Source organism: Anolis sagrei, chromosome 6 (genome assembly GCF_037176765.1).
Source record: "Anolis sagrei isolate rAnoSag1 chromosome 6, rAnoSag1.mat, whole genome shotgun sequence".
Lineage (NCBI taxonomy): Eukaryota > Metazoa > Chordata > Lepidosauria > Squamata > Dactyloidae > Anolis > Anolis sagrei.
The window spans coordinates 90,203,649-90,223,630 of NC_090026.1; the positions used below are offsets into that span (position 1 = coordinate 90,203,649).

Consider the following 19,982-nt stretch of genomic DNA (forward strand, 5'->3'; position numbering starts at 1 on the left):
TTTTTTGGAATCATTGTAGTCCTAGGCCATACTACCTGGCATATATGTACTAAGGGAATACCATTACAAAATGGAGGTAGCAGAAGCCTTCAAAAAGACAGAGAAATGACAGAGAAATGACCATGCAAACGGAAATAGATCAACAGATAGGAATGGCTAGATGACCAATGATACTAGTCAATACTGCTGTATCAGTTAATCTCTACTTTGGAATGATCTGAGTCCCAGAACTTGGACTGCACTATATAAGCATCTAGTTAATGTACATATTACCACCTTATGCAAACTTACTGTGTGAGAACTTTACTGACCTGTACCGTAACAGGTCAGTGAAGAATAATTCAATTTCAGATTGGGACAATCTAATCTAATGTCAACCAATCACATAGGAAAGTACAAAGAAAAATGCCCCCACATTTCTAGCCATCTCTATCATCACATTAAGGCTAAAGAGTTGAATTAAAAATTAGAAGCAAACAGAATTTAAGAATTCAACACAAACAAACTTGCCAGTCATTAATCAACTTCTAAGATTGAATGAAACTTTGTCCTTAACTTGGCAGAAGTGGGGGGGAAACAAACCATATGGACAACATAGACTATACACAAGCAAGCAATTTTGATTGATATTGATAGATCTTAATTAGACAAAATAGTGCTCTTTTAATTCCTCATTTATTTACTGAGCCATTTCATGTGGGGAAAACAGAAGACCTATCCAGCTTTACTTAATGAACTACAATTACTTCTAGCTGAGGTAAGCCTACTTAATGGTGTTGACTTCCATGAATCATTTCCAGTTGTGAACTTAGGTTGGCTCATTATTAGAAGAAACAATACAAAGCAAAGAACTGCTAGAAGTGAAAGTTCATGTTGTGATGAAAGTAGAAATATTTTACACAGAGAGAAACACTTCATTCTCTTTAGGCCACGTATAATACCTATAACATCAAGCCACATTAATGTCCTCAAACAACCAAAGGAGACCATGAAAACCAAGTAACATTAGAAATAAGTTTGAAGAATGTACTTTCTCCCACCTGCACGTGCATTTCCCCCTTATGGCATAGCTGAAGTGATATCATTAGAAATAGTTTGCAAATGCATATCCCAAATTTTTATCTCAGTGCTTCTATATCTTAGGATGGATTCAATCCTGTGTTGCTTGACAGGGTTGTTGAGTAGCCTGTTTTTTCTCCCCAGATGGAGGAGGCTGGACATATACATGATAACACAAGATTTCCTCATCACATAGTTCATTTTTGTGACCGAATTAGATGGGCAGGCACGCCCACTTTGCTAAAGTATCTGTCTGTTGTACAACTTGTTAGTTCCAGAGTGCAATCCTTGGTTGTATGCTACAAAGAAATATTTAGCTTCAGCTCACCAGAGTGAACAATGCATATTTGGTTCATTTTATATTTGTAGGGTTTGGCTTCATTAAAAGGCAAAGGGTAAATATGGCACCATTTGAATGCAGGCTTGAGTCCTATGCTACTGTGATGTAAACAGTGGGGAAGTGTTTTGTACCATAGCACCTTTTATATTCATAGATTTTTCAAAAGTAATTTAAAATGACAATTTTTAATCAATGTGGAATAGGGTAGTTTTTAAAATTCAGTTATAACTTTGGGGGCCCTTAAAATGGAAATGTATTATTAAAGGGAACATTTCTGAGAGATACCCAGCTCTTAGGAATATACACGTTGGCATTACTTTTGCTCAACTTGGCTTTTTAGGCTATATTTTTAGTATTTCACATGCTAAAAGATTTCATAGAAGATCAGGTGGTCAAACAACATAACAGTATCACAATGGCAAACATTATCAAACTTGTCTGAAGCAGTTTGTTTTTGCCGAACCATCTGAAAATGCTACCACTTTTGCACATTAAACTGAGTTTGCAGAGACTGAATTAAGCTGAGAACAATTGGGGAGATGGGAGGTAATGAGATCAGTTAGGACATTTGAAAAACAGATAAAAATAGGAGGGTGAAGGATTAATTGGCACTATCACTAAAAAATAAGAACAATGGGAGGTTATGTCATTTGGAAACACATTCTACTTAATACATATTAAGCAGCCTTCAATCAGAATGCCAAAATCCAGACTACGTCAAAATCTGAAATTGTCCACCTTTGCTTTCTTATAGATCCCTGTACACAAACTTTTGTTTCATGCCCAAAATTCTTCAGAATATTGTGTATAAAATTACTTTTTGGCTTTGTCTATAAGAAACATGAATTAATTTAATGTTTAGACTTGTGCCCCATCTCCATGATATCTTAGTCGGTAAAGATATACAAACACAGGTATTCCAAAATCAAAATCCAAACCTAGTATTTTGGATAAAAGATATTCAACCTATACTAAGGACTTCTTATTCTGTCAGTAGATGTAGCTGTAATTTATTCCTCTACCACTCGTATGACATATACACATTCCCGATGGTCCTTGAATGTGCGGTCATTTCACCAAGTCATTTATTAAAAACCAATACAGGCATTCCCCGAATTACAAACATACGACTTACAAATCGTATAAGGGAAATCCACCCCTGAAGGAGTTATCATGCGGAAAAGATGTCTCCACCAAACAGGCCCGTAGCCAGGATTTCGATTCGGGGGGGGGGGGGCTGAGTTTGTTTCGGGGGGGCTGAGTCTGAGTGAAAGAGGGTCTACCCTAGCAAACCTTTTGTATCGTTACCCCAATACCCCCATGCATATGGGATATATTGAGTATGGTGATCACATCATGATATGAATAAACATAACAGTTTAAATAATGCACCAGTAAGGCCTTTTCGCGAACCACCATGAGAATTTCAGGGGGGGGGAGGGCTGAAGCCCGACTACATGCCTGCCACCAAAGCTTTCTCACTAATCTTTGTTTCCACAACAAGCCATTTTTTTTTTCAAAATCCAATGATCACAGGGACAGAAAGTGAGATGAAATCTTCTGAACAGGGGCACAGATAGCAGATCAAACACAACAGGGGTGTTAACCCTTCCCTATGCTGTCCAAACCGCAGGCTGAGGTTACACTTTAAAAAGGTGCCTATTCTGACTTACATACAAAATTCAATTTAAGAACAAACCTACTGAAACCATTCTTGTTACTAACTTGGGGGCTGCCTGTATACTTCTTACACACAAATACTCTGCTATTTATTTTTTAGGAAAGAAAACCTGTTTTGAGAAAATGGAAGGAGGTCAGAAATGGAGCAGTCAGAGAATATTAGTGAAATTAACTTACAAATTCAGTAATCCCTCCACATTTGCAGTTTTGATTGCTTGTGGATTTGATTAAAAGTGTTGTCTCTAGAAAACTTCTAGGTCCTCCAGTGTGGTGCTATAGTCAACTTCCTCCCATCATGTTGGTGGACCTAGAAATTTGTAGAGAGAACACTTCTCTAGGAATTCCTAAGTCCACCAATGCAATTTGGTGTTTAGCTTCCAACATAAGTTGATGATAGAATCAAGCTAGAGGACGCAGACATTCCTACAGAGGTATTCTCTCAGTTTTTTTAAAAATGACAATTTCTTTATTTATGGTTTTTCACTTTCGCCGGGGTCCCATGCCCCTAACCTCAGTGAATGTGGAAGGCTGACTGTATACATTTCAAAGGTGAAGTCTATGGGGAAGAGCAATTTGTAGAGGGAAAACAGCAAGTAGAGAAAACAGCCACCCTTCTTCCCATCTCCCTCCTTTCAGCTCCTAATCTCCCCCTCTGGATGTGACTTCTCTTCTTCAAAAGGGATTGTTGAGCTAGGAACACATGTTGCATGTAACCTGTAGTTTAGCCCTAAGCTGTGCTAAACCACATGTGAGAAAGTAATACCCCTTTAATTAGCAAGCGGACCTGTGCTTCTATTTACTTTTTAGCTGTTCAGCCCAAGGGTGTAATGAAATAAAATTGGATCTTATACATATAAGTAGGCAAATCTGAACCAGTTTATTCACCAGACTTTTCCCTTAAAAGAGAGAGAAAGGTCAATGTTGCAGCAGTTGGTGTGCGGGGGAGAAGGAGGGATATGCAAAGACTATGAACTGCAAAACTGTTGGCAAAATATTTGGCTTGCTGTTGGTCCGTGGCCAATATTTCCTTTGTAAAACGAATCCCACATCTTTCTTAACTTAAGCCTTTTCTTTCTTTTTAATTTGAAACGTATTTTAAATATTTTGCTTAATGAAATCCTGGAACCTGATATGGCCCCTTCCAATTAAGACAAAAATGGGAAAGTCAATTAAAATTCTGACATTAGCCACGATCACATAAACACATACTTCAGCTAATCCACTATTGTTGTGGTTGTTGTTGATGTTTTAATATCATGCATCAAGACACAGAATAGGAGTGTCAATATATCACTCAAAATGGGGGGGGGGGGCATCCGAGGTCTAAGCATGCTCACAGGCTGAATTTCTTACTACATTGTGAAATCCAAACACAAGCTTGCATGTTATTATGCATCTTCAAATGGACACTATTGTGAAGGGTGTCTTCCTCAGCTGAGACAGTGTGCCTTCTTCACCCAGTGAGTTTCCATGGCAAAGTGATTTGAACTCTGCTTTCTTCAAACGCACCTACATCACGTGTTGAACGGGAGACCTGTGGGCTGAATCCGGCCTGCCATGCCATTTTATGTGGCCCTCCAGATGCTGGACTGCAACTCCACCTGAACATTAGGAAGAACTTCCTGATTGTGAAAGCTGTTCAGCAGTGGAACTCTCTGCCCTGGAGTGTGGTGGAGGCTTTTAAACAGAAGCTAGATGGCCATCTGTCGGGGGTGCTTTGAATGTGATTTTCCTGCTTTTTGGCGGGGTTGGACTGGATGGCTCACCATGTCTTTTCCAAATCAATGATGCTATGATTCATGCATTCCTCATCATTAGATATCCCGACTACAGCTGATGGGAGTTGTGGTACAGTAACTTCTGGAAACAGTTTGTTCTGTTTAGTCAGGATAGTCGGGTTTGAATTCAGATTTGATGTTTGACTTTAAAATGTCACTCACTTAACCTTTCCTCCACTTCAGAGCTACAAGTGCTGTTGGTTTGCAATTCTCATTTTCCCCAGTCCGCATGGCAGATATTCAAAAGTGATGGGATATATTGTTTAATAACATCTGGGGACCCAAACTGGGTAAAAACTAAAGAGCACTGACCACTATGTAAAAAATTATAGTTGACCCTCTGTATCCATGGATTCTCAATGGATCCAATGGCTCTTTGAAGAAAATCGTAAGGCTGATGTGGCCCTCGATTAAAAAGAGTTTGACACCGCTGACCTAAACTGTAGTAACAATGCAGTTTGATACCACTTTAACTGCCATGGCTTAATGTTATGGAATCATTGCAGTGATAGTCTCCCAAGGTTTTATCCTCCTCTGCCAAAGAGTGCTGGTGCATCATCAAACTGCTAATCTCAGGACTTCATAGTATTTTAAAGCAGTTAAAGAAGTGTCAAACTGCATTAATTCTACAGTGTAGATGTACCCTTAGTGTCCTAGTCCAATGCACAAACTAACAGGTTGCTCTGGGTCTCCAAAATGTTAGATTTATGATTATTATTTTTTCTTTTCATTATTTTAAAAAACATACCATTTAAAAATCTCTTGAACATATTTACCTTGATTTTCTCATCTGAACTAGCTCACTGTTAATTTAGTGGTTGATTCTCTTCATTTATAATTGATTTTGGGAACAGTTGGGAAAAGTTGCTTTTAGGGGCCATAACTCCCATAATCTGCCAGTCAACGCAGCAAGTATGTTATATTTTGAATTTCCAACTTAATTTACTTGAATCAATATCTACACTCCAATCGTAATCACTAATTAGGTTCAGAAACAGGATGGCCACAAAAACACTGGATAAAAGAAGGAAACTGAAAGTGTTTCCTGTTTCAGTTCTCAACATGAAGTTTGGGATTCCTTTTTTTTTTCTTTTTTTGTATTATTGCCTTCAGTTTTCACTTTTGGCCTTCCTTTGAAAACAGTCTCCCTCAATATTGGGTCCCCGTATCTTGCCAAATTACAATTCCCATCATCCATGGCCAATATGGCAATTGGGCAGGTATTATGAAAATTACCAGCACATCGTATCTGGAGAGCTAAGGATAGTAAAAGGTGCTCAAGAAAGAAGATTTTTTTTATGAAAACACAAGTGTGATGTGACTATCTATGTGAGTGTTTTCATAAACCAAGTGGCAATTTTTCTCAATAAGGAAAAAATAGTCTGTGTCCTATCCTACTAGTTTACCACATGTACACATTATTGGCAATTGGAAATGACTTTGTAAATATGACAGAAAGAAGCATAGTTTTTTTTTTAAAAAAATCAAATGTTGGGGATTATACATAGACTTGTTTATTCCTAGACATAAATATCAGCACATCAATCACAAGATTCAGTACAGACACTAATTTCATGACTCAGAAAGGAGTCCAATTTGACACTCAAGTTTTGAGTGACTGGTTAAATCATTCACCAGGCTGTCAGCATTAAAACAGCATAAAAGACCAATCTTTTCCGGCAGGCCTATCCAGATGGTATTAGGAGCCATGGTGGCGCAATGGGTTAAACCCTTGTGCCAGCTAAACAACTGATCTGAAGGTCCACAGTTCGAATCTGCAAGATGGGATGAGCTCCCATCTGTCAACTCCAGCCTCCCTTGCGGAGATATGAGAGAAGCCTCCCACAGGATGACAAAACATCCAGGTGTGGGCAACATCCTTGCAGATGGCCACTTATTTCACACCAGAAGCGACTTGCAATTCTCAAGTCGCTTCTGACATGATAAAAAAAATCCAAATGGTGAATTTTTAAAAATATATGTTTGCTTTTTTCAATCAATGTTATTCTTTTTAAACTGGTTGTGTATTTTTCACTTTGTTAAAGGTATTTTTTTTTTGTTTTAACTATTATTTCAGCATTCTGATACAAGCAAGTTGTTGTTTCCAGAAGCTCACATATGTACATTAGTTTTGACCACAGCTTGAAAAGTTGTTTTTTTCAATATTAATACCTAGAATATCCTAGCCAAGTTGGTTACCGTAGCTATAGCTCCCAAAGCCTAACACTTCCATACACTGGTGTCAATCAATGGAAAAGAACAGGTTCAAAAAACACACTTAATTCAAATGGTACCTCCTTCCAGATATGTATGCTTGCTTACAGAGAGACCGTGTAGTGGAGCCATAGGACTTCATCCCATGAGCAGGGGGGAAAGCAGAGGGTAGGGTCTCATCCCATTCCCTCCCATAATAATAATAATGATAATAACAATAATAATAATAACACCACAAAGATTTAAAGATCGAATTGCAAAGACTCTGACACAAGACAGTAAAGGTGGTCCCAGTGGTGATTGGCATACTGGGTGCAGTGCCTAAAGACCTTGGCCCACACATTAAAAACAATCCACGCTGACAAAATTACCATCTGTCAGCTGCAAAAGGCCACCTACTTGGATTGACATGTATCTTCTGGGATGGCTAGTCGTTCCACATCTTTACCACGTCAATGCCTGTCTTTCGCCTGCTTTCTCCCATATTACTCCATTTGGAGTCAGGCAAGTCCTGTCTCTTTAGGGCCCCATTTCCATACAAATCATGAGAGTTGTAGTTTGAAAAGGTGTTTGGCCTTCTCTGCCAGTGGTTGGTGGCTCATCACCAAACTTCAACTCCCACAATTCCACAACATTGAACCTTGGAAGTTAAAGTAGTGCCAAACTCCATTAATTCTACAGTGTAAAAACACCTACTATCTTGCAGAATAAGATTTGATGATGAAGTTGACAGGAGGAGAATGTGTTTGCAGTATTCAGAATTCTAATATTCACATATTTATTTTTAAGTGACTAAAAACTAACTTTTGTCACTTTTGAGGACCAAGGGTTCATTTTAAAAAAAAGTACTATTAAGTACATGTGGAGGCTTGGATCTAAACTTAAACTAACTACCTTGTAAATGCAACCTTCCAGACTTTGTCCAGGAAACAACACCAGTGTCTACCTTATCCACAACACAAACAATTCTATAAACATCCTTTGTAACCTGTTTCTTTTCCCTCAGAGGAAAAAAATTACGATCCCTAAACCTTAGGACTGCTATTTGTTGCCTTTTTGACAGATCCACAATATTATATTTGACGTTCAATGACAGTAAAGATTTTCCCCAAGCACAGCTCCATAATTTAAAGGCATGATCACTGTGACTGGTATATTTTCTCTTCTGTTCCTTACATAAAATTGTTATTTTCTTTCATTGCTGCCATGCAGAAGACCAGATGTTTGGACTGATCTATCTTTTATGTCCTTCAAAGCTTTTCCATGGCTAGTCACTGGCTGTTAAAGTTCCATAAATATAGACTGATGTTATTATTTCATTCTAGCAGACAACCTTACACATGTGTCCCGAAACTTATTCCCCATTTTGTTGCTCTTTCACATAGTGTAAGAAACCTCCATGCTTGAGCATTATCTCCACGGTGAATAACTTGTCGTCATCTGCCAACATGGTCACTTACTGTTAACCCTCAACTGTAGATAATTTATGAGTAAGTTAAGCTGGTCCCAATATAAGCCCTTGGGGAATTCACTGCTGAATTCCTTTCATTGTGAAAACTGTCTGTTTACTACAACTCTGCTTCCTGTTTTTCACCCATTACCAATCCATGAAAGACCTGCACTCTTAATCAATGATTGCTACATTCCCCCAAAACCAAGAGTTCTGTGGCACCTTAAGAATTAAGATTATTATCATGGCCTCCTTGACCACATTGTTGAGAGAACATACAGTACACAAGGCAACAAGTTTGTGTGTGTATGTGTGAGTGAAGTCAGATAATCAATGCAATAGAACTGGTTATATTACCAACACTGGCCATTCACAAAACTGTAGCTAGTAATTCACACAACCTGGCATGAGATGAGAGTGATAAGTAACTATTATACTGATTCAATTCTCTGACGAGAGACTTCCTAATGAATTGCAACTTGGCAAGGTATTTTGTCCCAATAAAATTTAAAGTTCTGGATAAAAGTAACTGAAGAGGCAGTAATAATAAACCACAGGAAATGATCAGGTTTGAACTTTATAAAATCTGAACTTTGGATATGTTGATCAAGAATGTATTTGTATTCTGTATTCTCAGAATGCAAAAGAATTTGCCCAATGTGTAGATCTCTATATGAAGTGGAGCACATGTTTTAAGGCCGAATTAGTAGATGCTGTTCTCTTCAAGAAGGAAAGAGGCTCAGTTGGGTTAATCATCAATTCTGTCAGAGCTTATGCTTTGACTTTGTGATCATGATTTAACAAATCACGAACTGCGTGATCATATTTTATACTTACAGATCCTGGGTGAGTTTCCCATTACATGTTTTTGCCGAGAGCAAATGTATCCAGCAAAATGATGTGCACATTGAAACATATATTCAATTTTTCACTTCTTTTTCTGGATTACAATTATCAATTCAATAGGGTTTTGCCTCAAAACCCTCGAATGTGAAAATTTTGCATTCATTAACCATTTTCTCAACAAGGTGTAACAACAACAACAACAACAACAACGTGAGTATTTAAAGATTGAACTGCAAAGACTCTGACACAAGACAGTAAAGGTGGTCCCAGTGGTGATTTGCATACTGGGTGCAGTGCCTGAAGACCTTGGCCCACACTTAAAAACAATCAGCGCTGACAAAATTGCTATCTGTCAGCTGTAAAAGCCCACCAACTTGGATTGACAAGTATTATTCGCCAATATATCACATAGTCCTAGACACTTGGGAAGTGTTTGACGTATGATCAAATACAGCAACCAGCATGGTGATCTTGTTTGCTGTGTATTAATCTTGTTGTGTATCGAATTATTATTATTATTATCATTATTATCATTATTATTATTATTATTATTTATCACTTGCCTCTCTCTGTGGGTTGAGGTGGGGTACAACATTGTTAAAACAAGAGCTAAAACAGACTGGCATGCATATTTTCCCAGCAGTTTTGACACTGGGCATTGCAAGTATTCACATAACCTCAAATTGTGCCAATTAGGCAGGGACAGTCCCAATTAATTATCTGCTGTAATCTGGGTTCTTTTTATAGCTACTTTAAAAACATCCCGATTTCTCTCTTCTCCCCCCACTTTCCCCTTTGCCCTTTGCCATTCTTACTTTTTGCAAACAATTTAAGTGCAAAAGTAGTTGGCCGTCAATTCACTCAGCAGTTGGAGCAGAAAGGAGGAGGCAGAACATTGTCCTTTCCAGTAGACTTGCAAAATCAAACTGCTGTGACCTCTTTTACATTTTGACTGCATTCTGATATTGCTTGGCCACATACGTCCCAGTTAGGGAAGCAATTCACCAAGCTGCTCATACAAGTAATTTCACCATTTTTCCCCTCTATGAGTCTGTGTAGTTTTCAAAGACTTTTCCAAGTCATGACTTATTCTCTGCAATGTTTGCAAATGGTTGTTTTGGGAAATAATATTTCAAGGAAAAAAAAGGATGTGAGGGGGGTGTATTCTGCATGAAATTCACATATGATTGATTTCCATAGAAAACAGAATTTTATGCACTGATTGTGAGCTTCTTGTAGTGGGCAATTTTGGGATAGTAGTCCAGGTAGACCTTTAGTCTGATCCAACAATTCTCACTTTATCATCATTTAAATTTTCATTTTCAGGTCTGATGAAATAAAAAACTATTCAGACACTTTCTGTGCACCTTAGCTTTTCCTGTTAATTTCCTGATTCAACAATGCTTTTTTATGGTGTTTGTGTATGTCTAATCATAACATCTGAATAAGGAGCTGGAAAAGAAGAAACACAAGTAGCATGCCACAGAACTTGAGTGTGAGAATTTAAATCTAGTTGCTGATGGAAGAAAATAACTAATATTTATTCCTTGTTCTATTAAAAAACAGAAGTAGTTTATATTTGCAGCCATCTTGATATATAGAAAAGGGGAAACAGTAGGAAAGGAGAATAAGAGAAAGAAAAAGCCTTGATCGCCTATATGCCTGACAATATTCGACCATCTGGTTGGATAGAGATGAGTAGGGCAATTCATTTTTCCCAGCAAATAGTTAGTATTTCTGCCAAAATAAAAGGTGTTTTTTTCCTGCCCATCTTCCTTGAATTACAATAAAACAGAACATACAAATACTTCCTAGGAAATCTAAAAAGCAAGAGTGGAGAAAGGTACAATAGGAGGATTCAAATCAGAATAGGGGAAAAGAAAACGTGACTTGCTTTTCCAAAATTTATAGTATTTTTTTCTCATCCTATAACAGAAGGTTCTCAGGGCTTTGGTCTGGAATTGGAAGGAACTACTAAGCATCACAGGAAAGAGTGTCCATGCCATGTGGAGCAGAGCCACAGCACTCTTCTCTCTGAAGCCAAAATATAATGTTTGACTGTGGAGGCAGCGTTCCGTTCCACTTCATCTAAAGGAGAACATTCCAAGACAGTCAAGTTCATTTATTGAGGGAAAGACTCAGCTAAGGTGGATTTATAAAGTCATTTTCTTTCCTACTGCAAGGTGATCTTTTGAGTTTTGGTTTAAATATGTAAATAGTTTTTTTTTCTTTAAAAAAAATCAATTTTATGAATATAAGGAAGCACTTTGGGGGTTGCTGGCAAATGAAAAAGGAAACCTTGAACTTGCCACCATTTCACTACTCCACTATATATATAACAGGAGACAATCATCAGCAGGGGTGGCCTATTCTCTGGATTATGATGGAGAAACTGTGCTGCTGACTTCCTTTTTTCACTCACAAGGGCGATCTACAGAAGATACATAGTGTTTGCAAACTGCAAAATACATTGGCACTCCAGAAACTAGAGAAATTGCCATGTTTTTAAAAAACCAGCCCATTATGTGAGAGCAGCCAACTCCCATGAGCAAAAAAACCCACAAAATAACATGTGAACAAGGCCGAAGGTTGTTAATGTGTGTAGCTTTCATATTTGTTAATGATCCTTCACTTTTTCCACTTATGATGTAGTTGGACCTCATTTACATGAAATGTATAGGAACATTTTAAATACATTTATTTCTTGGGAAAGTTCCTTTGATGTGACACATATTAGCTGCTGTTCTGTATATGCTGCAAAATTAGTTAAGATTGACGAAGATTAATTTATACAGATTGATCATTATGGGTGTTGTTTGTGGAGTATCTGTTTACTATACCTTCCAGTTACCTGTCAACTTATGGCGACTTCATAAATTTCAGAGGGGTTCTTGGGAAGGAATAATCAAGGGTTGGTTTTACCAGTTTCCTCTTCTGAAATGCACTCTACATCACCTTGTATTTGTTGCCTGTCTCCCATTCAAGTGGTATCCAGAATTTACCCTGCTTAGCCTCCAAGATCAGATAAAATATGGTGACTTTGGGTTATATATGCACGGCTGTGCCTGCTATACTGAAAATCAAATTGTTTCAGTAAACCGAAATCAGAAAAGTGACTATTGTTTCCAAGCTCCAGTAACAAATACAACATAGATCAAAGTTTAGAAGTCAGAAGCATCCAAGATATTCCCAGGTTCTTCCATGGCTTTCTCTCTCTGATAAGATTTATTCTTCTCTTTCCATTTTGGATCTAAACTGGTTAATGTTAGTTTGTTGTCGATTATCATGCTAACCACACTTTGTCATAACTATGATTAGCAAATCTGTTTCTAACCATGGTGTTTGGCATAGTTAGGACTGAAATTTAAAGATAAGAAATGACTGCAAGTACGTAGAGAATGGGAAAATACATGTCTCATTTTACTCAACTCTACTTAAGCAATCAAGTATCACAGACTAAGATCTCTGCAACCAAATGAATATATTGTCTCTAGAATGAATTGGTAGCATAGTTATCAGTGCAGCATCCTCATGGGCAAGATATTTTTATTGTTCCTATCTTCTCTCTTCCCCTTGCTCTTTGGCCAATTTGTTTGTTTTCCTCTGAATTGAATTCACACCATCACTCAGAAACAAAATACGCAGACACCTTCTCTCTTCTCATCTTTTTGTTTAATAACAATCAGGAGAAGGAGAAGAATTAGAAGTCTCAAAAGTTTGGTAGCAGGCTTGTCCTACTCAAAGATGGTCTTTCCAGGTCTCCAGTAATGCTGGACCCTAAGACCAGCCGCTAACTTTATCATCAGAAGAATATACTCTAATAATTTGGGGATAGTGGGATAGAATATGAAAAATATAAGACAGATCAAGGATCTGAATGTGAAAAATATAGCATGCTCTGATCTCAAATGAGGGGTCTGTCAATGTGTTACCACTTCATGACATTCATTAAATACTAAGCCACCCACTTAGGAAATGGCAACCTACTGTGTTCATCACATGATGTAGGCTTCAAGTGTAGGGTAAAGATGTCTTGCTGTTTAAAAAGGGTTGCAAAGGGTTATCTTTTAAAACACTTTCTAAGCCAGTTGGCAAGTGTCTTTTTTGCAAATTATCCAGATAGAGATGGGCAAAATGGTCAATTCTGTTATGTGATTGTATTTATCATTCTCAGCTTTAAAATGATAGGGTTACACAATTTGTGGGAGGAGCCAAAATGCCCCTTTGAGAAAAAGCTCCACCATTACCTTTTGCTCATGGAGGAGAGAAGATCAGCAGTATGTTGTGTTCCTTTCTGTCTCATGCACTTTCCGGGGGCCTTTCTTCCTTCCTTCTCTGTCTTGAGTGTGCCATGTCTTACCTCCTCCAACACAAGGAAGGACATGGAGGGGGGGGTGTAAGATGGCTGGAATGGCAGCAAAAGGAGAGCCCCCAGACTCCCCCTTCCTCCTCCTCTTTCAGTTGACTATAAGGGCCATCTAGTCCAACCTCCTTCTTTCTGTCATATTGCAAAAGCACAATCAAAGCACACCCGACAGATGGCTATCTTGCCTCTGAATAATAATAAAGAAATTATATTCCTAGTTTGCAAACGTCATTTCCTGTTTAATTGTGTAGTCTTACTTTGAAAGTAGTAGTCGTGCCCAAGAAACTTCATTTTGTGCCTACAAACTATGTTAAATTGGTGGAGACTACAAGATAGTCAATCATTGAGAAACTACAGCAAAATGTGCTATATCAGGATGTCCCTCCTGCAAAGACAAACTTTTTGCAGTTTAATAAACTTTTCCCATGTGTTTATGATATAACCAATTAGGAAATGACATTTATAACCCAGGAACAAAAATCATAGTCCAGGAGAGGAGGTATTTCTTTTCACAAAGAAAGTGGGGGAGAGACAGTGGGCGGGAACAACTCTTTACAATGTGGTGGCAAATCAACTGAGAACTCCTGAATAAAATGCATAGTTTACTAGTGTGTGATGGAAGTAGGAAAATCATCCATTTAATTTCAAAACAGAGTATACCTGAGGTGTATGGTAAACCAACTCTTCCAAACACTTGACATGTTCAGTGGGGTAAAACCTTTAGTCTCCCATTAAATATCATCATCTACTTACGTAGAATTTCAGGATTAAAATAAAGTCTTAAGTCCCGTGGTTTCAAAATCATTCTATGGTGAAGAACACCAACATTAAAAAAATGTTAAGATACATCAAAATAAATGTGGATTTTAGTTTATATCAAATCTTACAATTCAGCAAACAAAGAACAAATTCTTGTCATTCTTCTAGTCCAGTGATTCCCAAATTCTAGTACTCCATGTACTTTGGACATTGACTCCCAAAAACCCAATTTAGTCCCAAACACCTAGAAGACTAGTTTGAGAAACACCACTGTAATCCAAACTACCATAATAGCCAACCATCTTCGATAGTTCTTTCACTGACTGGAAGAGGAAAGAAAATTAAAAACTTACATTTTTAATTCTGGCAAATTCCTGATTATTAGTAGAAATAACAGAAACATATGTGATCATAATTGCATAATTTATGCATAGTTTATTAAGGATTATTATGTAGTTAAGGAATCCAAACACCCTGCCCAATCCCTTGAGAATTAACTGTGTGTGACAGCTTTTGCTTTCTTCATAAGATGTATGCTGGGGGGCGGGGAAGTTATCAATGACGGTTTGTGACTGAGAGAGAGAACACAAACATGCATGAGCCACAATCATGAAATTGCTTCATTGCAAGCCGTCCCACTGACACAAATAAGCAGTTTCAAAGCTTGCGGAACTTTGTTGGCAAAAGGATCAGTCTGAAAACCCAGAGTGGCACCTTGGGGACACGCTGCCCAAATCACATTCCTAAATGATTTATATCCCAGACAGCCTATCTTTACCAGCAAAACCTTTTTTTATGCTCCCTATCAGACAGCAGTGCACTGATCTCAAATGGACCAGCTGCATTTGGAGAACAGCGGGACTTACTTTTATTTTATTTTATTCTTTTGAAACCCTGTTTCAAAACTTTGTGCATGTGTATAAAATCTCCTAGCAGAAAATAATTTGCAGCTGTGATAATATCAGGTTGGGATTTTGATTTTTTTGAAAAAAAGAAAGGAAGAAGGAAAAGGGGGGACGGAAGAAAAGAAAAACACTCTACGATAGTTTTACATTGAATAATAAAAGATAAAACAGGAGAGTCTGCGAATAATTAGAAGTTGCTGTCTGAAGCCAGTTGCAGTCACTGCAACTGATAATAAACTTAAACCCCCTTGAGAGCAGGTAAATGCTTTGCAACCCTGACCCCCCTGGATCTCACATTACTGAACTGCCCTGCAGCTCCAGCATTACATCACCGTCCCAATGATTGGTCTCTGCAGTTTAACCCTCTCCCTGTCTCCTCGGATTAGGAAGGAAAGCGCAAGGCAAGGGAAAAGAGACCTGCAGGGGAAAAAAAACTTCTCTCCAAACTTTGCTCAAGACCAATGGGTACTTTGATAGAAACCAGGTTCTGCTCCCCAAGTCTAGAGGGTGTTGAGCATCACCCCAAACAAACTTCCATCCAAAGCAAGACAAGCTAAAACAGGGGAGGGGATGTGCTGAAAGAGGAAATGAATTAAAAAGACACCAAAAAAAAGGAATGAAGACAAGATAGTGGTGATAGTAGTGGAGAGGAGCAGAGAGCAATCAGAAGAGGAAAATTAAAAACAAACCTCATGGACATCACTGGGTCTGAATTCCCTGCTGAGGTGCAGAACATGAGAGCCCTGGAATGACTGTATGTAGAACCTGAGCCAAAGCTTAACTAGCCCGAGTGAGTCATATCCTTCCCATTTGATTCCAGGCCAAAGAATGATGTAATGCTCTGGCCTTCTCCTTTGCTCACTTGCTCCCTCTCCTCTTTACGCTGCCTCCCTCCTCCCTTTCGCCTGTGGAGCTCGGTGCTAGTGAAGTCACCATTTAAATCTGGCAGGGCCGGAGCAAAAACTTTAATGTAACCAAAACAGCCCCAGGCGAAGTTCCAGACGCACAGAGACTTGGTGGTGCAATTGCCATTGGAAACGGGTAAACAGAGAGAGAAACAGTGCCGCCTCAGAATGGCCCCAGCACAGCTGCCGGGGAGAGAGAGAAAAAGAGAGAGAGATCAGAGTCAAACCCTGTCGGGGATTTAATGGTTTTTCTCAGAAGATGCTACACATACACAGACATATGCACAGAGACATTCCCGCACGCTTTGGGACTCAGAAAGAAAGAGAACACCACTATACGTGTGTATAGTTGCAGGAAAAAAGCAAGACCAAGTGAAACAAGCAGGGACAGGAGAGGACAAACTATTTGAAATATGTCAGGCTTTAGGAGGAAACAAATGCATCTGTGAGGAAGTGCCATTCAAGGAAATCAGAGATTTTGTTTCTAAGGACAATCAGTGTCCTGGTTCATGTGTAGTAGTGAACGTCTCGTAAATGGGTTGGGTTTGCCACAGAACTTGCAAAAACATTGTTTCTCAAATCCCACAGACAAAAGGCTCTCTGGCTAGGCCAAGCTGGCTGTGGGGATTCTGGGAAGTTGTAGTTCAAAAAGTAACTTCTCCAACCTGTGGCTCATAGACAAACAACATTGCCGTAAAAATGCTGTTTCTGAAAACTTCATGTGCACTTACCTAGTCCTCAACTGTGTTAAATAGCAAAACTACACCGCCATTCCCATATGTTCTTTTTCAGGACTCTTCCTGCTGCCCCCATTCATCCAAATTCTAAATGTTATCAGATTGATAAACTGCCATCATAACTGCACCACTATCATGTGAATTGGAGCCCCCAGTGGCACGATGGGTTAAACTCTTGTGCCAGCAGGACTGCTGACCAAAAGGTCATTGGTTCGAATTCAGGGTGTGGGGTGAGTTCCCATCTGTCAACTCTAGCTCCTCATGTGGGGACATGAGAGAAGCATCCCACAGGAAGGTAAAACATCCGGGTGTCCCCTGGGCAACGTCCTTGCAAACGGCCAATTCTCTCACACCAGAAGCGACTTGCAGTTTCTCAAGTTGCTCCTGACACAGAAAAAAATGAATGTGAATGGACATTACTCCAGGTTTAAACGTGCGGTTTATGATGTGAAAGTTGACAGTATAGATTTCTACCTGTCTCAATTGCCTATCTGTCACCTGCAACTTATTTAAACACTCTCCCCTGCTGCTATTGTCATTTTATTTGTTAAGAATAAGAACATGCTGAATGTGAATTTCAGCAGTAAGGCATTTACAATGAACAGGTACTCCCATCAGTGGATTTAGGCTGCTATAGTACAGTACAGTCCCTGTAGGACGATAATCCACAATTTCATTTATCTTGTCTAACAAATATATGCCCTCTTTAGGCATTTTCTATATCCTCCAGTACAAGTCTGTGATATTCTTGGGGTCAAAGTCCTTCATTTCCACAGAGTTTCTTATCATCCATAGTTTTGTGTATTCTCACAAAATCTATGAATATGGGGGTCGTACCGTACTTGATGTCCCTTCCACACAATAATGCTGCCTCTTGTATCACCCGGAAGCTGCCACTGTGATCAATGGGGGTCTGTTCTCCTGTCACTTGGGAAGCAACTGACAGATGTTTCCATCTGCTGTCACACAAGTAAATTCTAGTGTAAGGGGAAACGGCAATAAGGATCTCACTTCTGCTTGCCGCACGCAAAATTGCTCACTGCATAGGATGGGAATGCAGTTGCCTCCCAAGTGACAAGAGAATGGTCCCCTACCAACTGCAGTAGCTGATGCCCAATAAGTCTTGTTGAGATAAGAATTAATGTGTAGCTGAGTAATTATGACAATCACACATTTCCAATTGCCCAAAGACAACCCTGGTATCCAATACTTAATTCATTTATATTGTGTCTATCTACTGATCCAACACCATAGGGAGAATACTGGCATGCCAAAATGTAAACGTACGCATTTGTTTAATTACAGTGGCCTTTTTCCAAGATTTTGTAGATGTACAAATTGCAACAGCTGCATTAACAGCCTGAATGCAAAGACACTGGTTTATACAAAGGGTCTCCCTCTCCCTCCCTCTCTCTCTGCAAAAATGCAGAATAAGCATTTGTATAAAATAAATCAGGTTTTTTTTTTCAGGTGGATTCATTGCTAAATGTGTAAAAGCTACATCTTCTCTTAAAATCATATCTGAAAATGGTAATTTTGCTTTCAGTTATACATTTTAGATATCCAGGGAAACTGGCATTAACAGATAACAGAATGGAGATAAAGGAGATTCTATGGATCAGGCAAATTCAGCTGGTGCCAATACTATGTGGCTACCAAAAGTGACAACATTAAGAAGTGAATACGCTCTGAATTAGAGGTGATTGGCCATAATTATTACTGGCGCCACTGAAGCCACTGGCTTGACAGTATCATATGTAGTTGTGATAAAATTTGGTTCATTGTGTCATTGGCCTGCATAACTCACTTATGTCTGAATGACCAGTTATTGATTTCTCATCTTCTGTAACATAATAAAAAAGAAGTTTAATCACCCTAAGCTTTCTTTTATTTCCAGGCATTACAAGTTATATTAATTTAATAGCATACAGAAACCATCTCTATTTTTATTTTCTCAGACATGGGAGAAGGGGGATACATATTTCTGACAGTCAGGATATAAATTTTATAATTAAAATCAAACAATAACATACAACTTCAAGTCTACCTGACTGATATTTTGAAGCAAACCAGAAAGAGTGACTGTTGAAACAAACATGGAAGAATCACCCTTCCTGCTGCAAGTTTTTCCTGGCGGAACCTGGTGGAAAGGCATGAGAAACAGGACTCTCCCAAGCTTTGAGATACTACTCTGGAAGCAACCATGTACCCCAGTGAATATATATACGTACTCCTTATTTGATCCAGAAAATTCCTTTGGAATGCTGCACATACTGTATATACTCATGCATAAGTAAACATAATACATAAGTCATGGTCAGATTTTGAGGATAAGTGGAGGGCTATTCCACAGAGAGAAGAAAGTGCCACTGCCATGCCAAGAGACCAGTCGAGATTTTCCTGCCTAGTTATTCAAAAAGGCCTTTTGGCACGCTATTCAGAAAAGGAGGTGTTTCTTTTTTCAAAAAGTACTTTGCACTACATTTCAGTGTTAGCTCTTATAAAAAAAAGGAACCATCCATTGTCTGTATGAAATGGCAAAAAGTGGGAGCCAAGTCCATCTTGCGAGAACCTAAGGAAGCACCAGTGTTTCTTAACCTGGGGGTCAGGACTCCTGGGGCGGGGTTGTGAGGGGGTTTCAGAGGGGTTGCCAAAGACCATCAGGAAACATATATTTCTGATGGTCTTATGAACTCCTTTGGCAGAAAAAGCTGAAGATCTCTTCGCCTATCCTTCTCTTCCTTTTTGGAAGCAGACAGCGAATCCTCCTACCAAAAGCCCTCCTCCTGCTGTGATTGGCCAGTCTCTGGTGGCCTCTCAGCCAAGGGAAGGGCTGTTTCTAAGACTCTAAGTGTGGAGGGGACAGCAAGTGTACTCAGCACATGACAGCGTGATGTGCATGCGTGAGTGATGGAGAGCGTGCAAAGCTGGAGGAAGGCTCAC

The 19,982-nt window shown here is 39.0% G+C and overlaps 1 protein-coding gene across 6 annotated transcripts in view; it reads right to left on the bottom strand.

Annotated features, from left to right (window-relative positions):
- The window catches only part of CREB5 (cAMP responsive element binding protein 5), a 295,632-nt gene that overhangs the window by 103,332 nt on the left and 172,318 nt on the right, over positions 1-19,982 (bottom strand). Inside the window, exon 1 of one of the 6 annotated variants that reach the window (XM_060782016.2) lies at positions 16,087-16,271. The exons of the other annotated variants lie outside the window; for them this stretch is intronic. Coding sequence (XP_060637999.2) covers positions 16,087-16,133 — 47 coding nt within the window. The 5' untranslated portion in view covers positions 16,134-16,271. Of the gene's footprint in view, positions 1-16,086; positions 16,272-19,982 lie in introns of those variants that run through there. 6 annotated transcript variants of the gene reach the window in all.